Genomic DNA, 4,702 nt, shown 5'->3' with positions numbered 1-4,702 from the left:
TATTTTTCAGCTCACTTAAAATCCTACCATTTACACAGCTTCAAGTTATAAAATTAATACTCTAGTAGTATTTTCATGAAGCTTAGATGAAATATTGTAAAGCATGTTAAAAGATAACTCTTTCTCATTTTTATCACTTGCTAAATTTAACGTTTTTCACCCAAACCTCTTGAATATATTATCGAATTTGGCAGTTCTGCAGTTAAATGACATATGGGCTCTAATATTGCTTGCCTTAAGGCAAAATATAAACAAACCCACACGTACTTCTCCAGTAAAAACAAATAAGAGTCAAGAAGCCCTTAGTTTTTGGGAGAGTGTGTTAACAGGCCAACTGAGTAAGCATCAGACCAGAAGACCCAGAATCTTTCTTTGATTTGCTGTGTTGTTTGAGAAAGACACTTCAGTTACTCAAAGCTTCAGCATTTTATCTGGTATTTTCCTTTTTTCCCACTAATCCAGCCTCGAACATAATCTTGGCAAAATACAACAAACATGACACATGAATTTTGCATGGAATGTTTTAGAGTTTATTTTTTATAGTATGTCATAGCTGCCATCAGACCTCACTAAAAGATTATTTAGATCAAACTAATGGTTTCTTTTGTCATCATCTACAGGAACACAGTAAAGCAAGAGGTGTTATTGACAACACATCTCAGAGAATGAGGAAGAAGTGTAACTCATGTACAAACAAAAACATATCAAGTGTTTCAGACACTTACACCTGAAGCAAGAGATCCTTTTGCCATCCTCTCAAAGCCAAGTGCCAGAACACAGTCTGCCAAACCTTAAAATAAAATAAAATAAAATGTGTGGCTATTTAAAGCACAATGTGATTATAAATGACACTAGATACTAACAACTATTACATTACAAGATATGTACACAAACACTTATCAGCTGCTCTTCCTTCCTCCTTCATTTTTGAAAGAGTCACATTAAGATGGACAAGACATTGATGCAAAGATATTGATACCTAAGAATGAAAGATCACTACAAGATTGGGGTTTATTTTTAACTGTATGACAGCAACTCTCATAGACAACCAAGCATTTATGTCTCAGCTACAAATACTAAACAATCATACACAGTGTTACTATGGTTGTCATTACAGAAACATCAGCATCAGTGCGAGAACGTATCAAAGTCCACAAACAAACTGCAAAAATAGGAGGAAATACTAATCTGATGTTCAAAGCACAGTCTGTCAGTCTGCTCTCTCCCCTCCCTTCCAAAAACATGATAGTTAAACACTTGAATTAACTTCAAGCTAAAAGAAAAAAGCTAAGCTTTTTAGCAGATTCTCCTTTTCACCCTGGAGAATCTAGTGCCTGCAGTACTACAATGCCACTTGTTCTGCACTCCTCCAAACAATTACTGCAGAAACACTTAAGTGGCAGAACTGACTAGGTTCATACTCAGGACATGACACAGGAAAAGACATGTACATCTTCATGCACCATCCTACTGCATCTCTTAGGTCACAGAGCAAAACAACCCACCTCCTTCTACAAGCTGTCTGGCCATGAACAAAGCAGTGGCTCCAGTAGCACAGTTGTTGTTGACATTGATGATGGGAATGCCAGTTAGACCCAGACCATGGTAGATTGCCCTCTGCCCAGAGGTTGAGTCACCTTCAAAAGGAAACACAACATTAAAATAAGGCACAAACTAACAACAGTTTTGCTTTTGCTGCCAGTATGTGCAGTGCTACCAATTAAACTGTAATCCTGAACTTCTGAGCTGTCACCTTGAGTATAGCTCTCAGGTATCCACAGTAAAGAACCTCAGAAACAAGATGAAATTCCTCAGATTTTAAAACCAGAAAGGTTTGTCCTGTTTCTGTTTCACAGGCTTGAATCAAAGGGACATAACTGGACTGGACAGAAGGGTCTTAGAGGTGTGGCTTGGGAGCTGCTCTAGGTACCACAGCAGACTGACCCTACTTCAGTTGCCACAACACAGTTGTTAATAGAGAACCAGAAGGAAAGTAAATGGAAAAATCTTTTTGGAACAGAAATAGATTTCCCCTTAATAGAAAGCTTATTGATGCCATTCCTCATACTTTATCCACACAGAAGTCTGCAACTGTCACAGAAATCAAACAATACTCACCATAAACGTAACCCACACACGCCTGCTTCACTGCTGAATAAGGAATCCCAGCATCAGCTAAAGCTGCCTGGCCTAAAAAAAAAACAGTTTAAAAGTTGGAAAAAAGTTTAAAATTGAAGGTAAAAAAAAAATATCAGCTCTCACAACCACAACAAGCAAACCTAGAATAGTATGTATGAATCCTGCATTCACAAATGAGAGTTGTAGAAATTCCTTATAATATGGTGCAAATATGGTCTTGTACCTCATAAGGACAACTTCATTCTCAAAAGGACAAGTTCACAGTATTTTGAGTTCTGAACAAGCTTCTTTATCAGAAAATTTCACTCAATCAATTCTGTGCTCCTGAAACACCAAGGCTGTTCATCCCAATGAGAGTAAGTTTTCAATAATAGGTAAGTATTCAATTATTTAAGTGCACAATCCAATTTTAAGCTATCCTGCTGACTTCAGCCTGGAAGGGCTAACCTGGACAGGTCAGTTATGGATTTGCTGAAAGTGGTCTGAGTTTTAAATCTGTTTTTTAGATGTATCTATTTATGAAACAGTAGCTTTTCCTTCACATGTGTAATAAAAATATTCCCTGTAAGACCTACAATAAACATCAGTAATCAAACAAAATGCTTTATTACTAAATTACCTGCTTCCTTAGCCATGTCAGGATAGTCAGCACTCCTCTCACTAGGCTTTGAAAACTGGCAAGAGAAAAGGAAGGAAAACAAGCTGAGAATAAATCACAGTGAGATTTAACTCATATTTTGCTCAAATTGGTACATTTAAAAGCTTTATATTTAATTTAGAAATAAGTTTTAAATGACGCAAAAAAAAGTAATTTCATTGACCCAGAAGTGCATGTACAAAATCTTTACAACTCCCAAGTGCTGCTGCCAGCCTCTGCAATGGCTAAAAGGAGAAAATAGTGGCACTTTACGGGAGCAGAGAGCCATTTCTGGTCACTGTTAAAGAAGATCCACGACTATGGAGATGGACAATAATCCTGTCCAAAGCCTGTGGGTGGGACAGAGAATAACTGTAATCTTCACCAATTCATCATATATATTCACTAAGGCTTTGATAAATACTTCCCTTTTGCTTTTTTTTTCTTTTTGTTATAATCCTATTTGTAACAAGAAAATGTTTGCTCTTTGTAGCGAATTTATCACACCTTACTCTTCACCATTGGAGTAGAGGTGACATTTCTATTTTCTTTGCAGTGTAACACATTAGAGACCATCACAAGTACATGTGATTTGCATTTTTACATCACTAACAAAAAGTGTCACTGCTAAAAGAAATCCTCATGCTAACTACATATAATCCTACAAATTATTTGATGTCCCCTGTGAGCATATGAAATCAATTTGCTGTCTCCTTCTGCTGATGTCCCTGACTCCAGCCATTCATATCACTTGGCTGTACTTTCTGCAGTGCCTCCTTTCATTAATTTAGACAGAGAATTTACATAGCAAAGGTCATAAGAAAAAACAGTTGGTGAGTTGGTCATTGTAGAAGTCTGTAATTGTGATTGATACTGCTTGGGCTAACAGAGAGGAGAAGAGAGTACTGACAATTCCTCAAATCATGCTCAAGTGGTAACTGAGATGATCCACTCCTGAAAATGCAGAGCACTGGGGAACTGGCAGTTACACACACAGGAAACGTAAAACTGGACTGTTGTTGTGAGAAGATATAACAAATTTTAGCAGTCATTACATCATTAATGTTAATCACATAGAAGGAAAGCAGTCCTAAAAGATTTCATTGTAAAATACTTAAGATGCAATATTGTGTCTGACAGGTTTTACTTGTCTGTTCCATGAAGAAATCACAAGTGAGCCCAATAACTTCTATTAGTACATTCTGTGATCTAATTCAATAAACACAATTAATACAATTGCCTTTAACCTTTCAACCTATCACATCACATGCTGGAGAGGTACTCGCGCAGCAACAAGACAAAAAGTTATTATTTAAAAGGTGGCCAGGAGGAGGAGTTTCTGATTACTCTGGCAAATGTCAAAGTTGTCTCTAAGATTCATCTATCAAGACAAAAATGGTTCTTTTACTGTTCCTCTTTGAAAATCATAAAATCGTTTAGGTAGGAAATGACTTTAAAGATCAAGTCCAACTGTCACCCCAGCACTGCCAAGCCCAGGCTGCCTGTTCCTGGGTTTGACAACCCTTTCGGTGAAGGAATTTTACTTAATCCTAATTCGAACCTTAATCATGCCTTGTGGAAACTTGAGGCCAATTCCTCTTGTCCCATCACTTGTTACTTGGGAGAGGAGCCCCACGCCCGCCTGGCTCCACCTGCTCCCGGGGAGCTGCGGAGGAGCTGAGCGGGGCGAACCGTGCGCTCAGAACCCCAGGGCCAGGAGCAGAAAGGCCCCAGGACAGACCCTGCAGGGCCCGGGCCCCCCTGAGGCCCTGTCCTGGGACGGGCCCTGGGCCAGCAGCTGGGGAGACACAGGGACACGGGGACACCGTGCCCGCTGCAGGGCTGCTGTATCGACCAGCGCTGTGGAGTACCATGTTCACCTTGGCCGGGGTCCGGCCTCCCCAGCACTCCGAGCGAGGGGGAACT

The 4,702-nt window shown here is 39.4% G+C and overlaps 1 protein-coding gene across 1 annotated transcript in view; it reads right to left on the bottom strand.

Annotated features, from left to right (window-relative positions):
- Positions 1–4,702, bottom strand: part of SCP2 (sterol carrier protein 2) — a 19,781-nt gene that overhangs the window by 14,248 nt on the left and 831 nt on the right. The window contains exons 2-6 of the mRNA XM_014307804.1: positions 4,429–4,700; positions 2,759–2,813; positions 2,119–2,190; positions 1,506–1,637; positions 726–790 (exon numbers count right to left, since the gene is read on the bottom strand). Of these exons, the coding sequence (XP_014163279.1) occupies positions 726–790; positions 1,506–1,637; positions 2,119–2,190; positions 2,759–2,813; positions 4,429–4,700 (596 nt within the window). The remainder of the gene's footprint in view (positions 1–725; positions 791–1,505; positions 1,638–2,118; positions 2,191–2,758; positions 2,814–4,428; positions 4,701–4,702) is intronic.

This window comes from Geospiza fortis, unplaced genomic scaffold (genome assembly GCF_000277835.1).
Source record: "Geospiza fortis unplaced genomic scaffold, GeoFor_1.0 scaffold396, whole genome shotgun sequence".
Lineage (NCBI taxonomy): Eukaryota > Metazoa > Chordata > Aves > Passeriformes > Thraupidae > Geospiza > Geospiza fortis.
The sequence above is the reverse complement of the archived record's forward strand: the minus strand, read 5'-3'. Positions and strand labels throughout refer to the sequence as shown.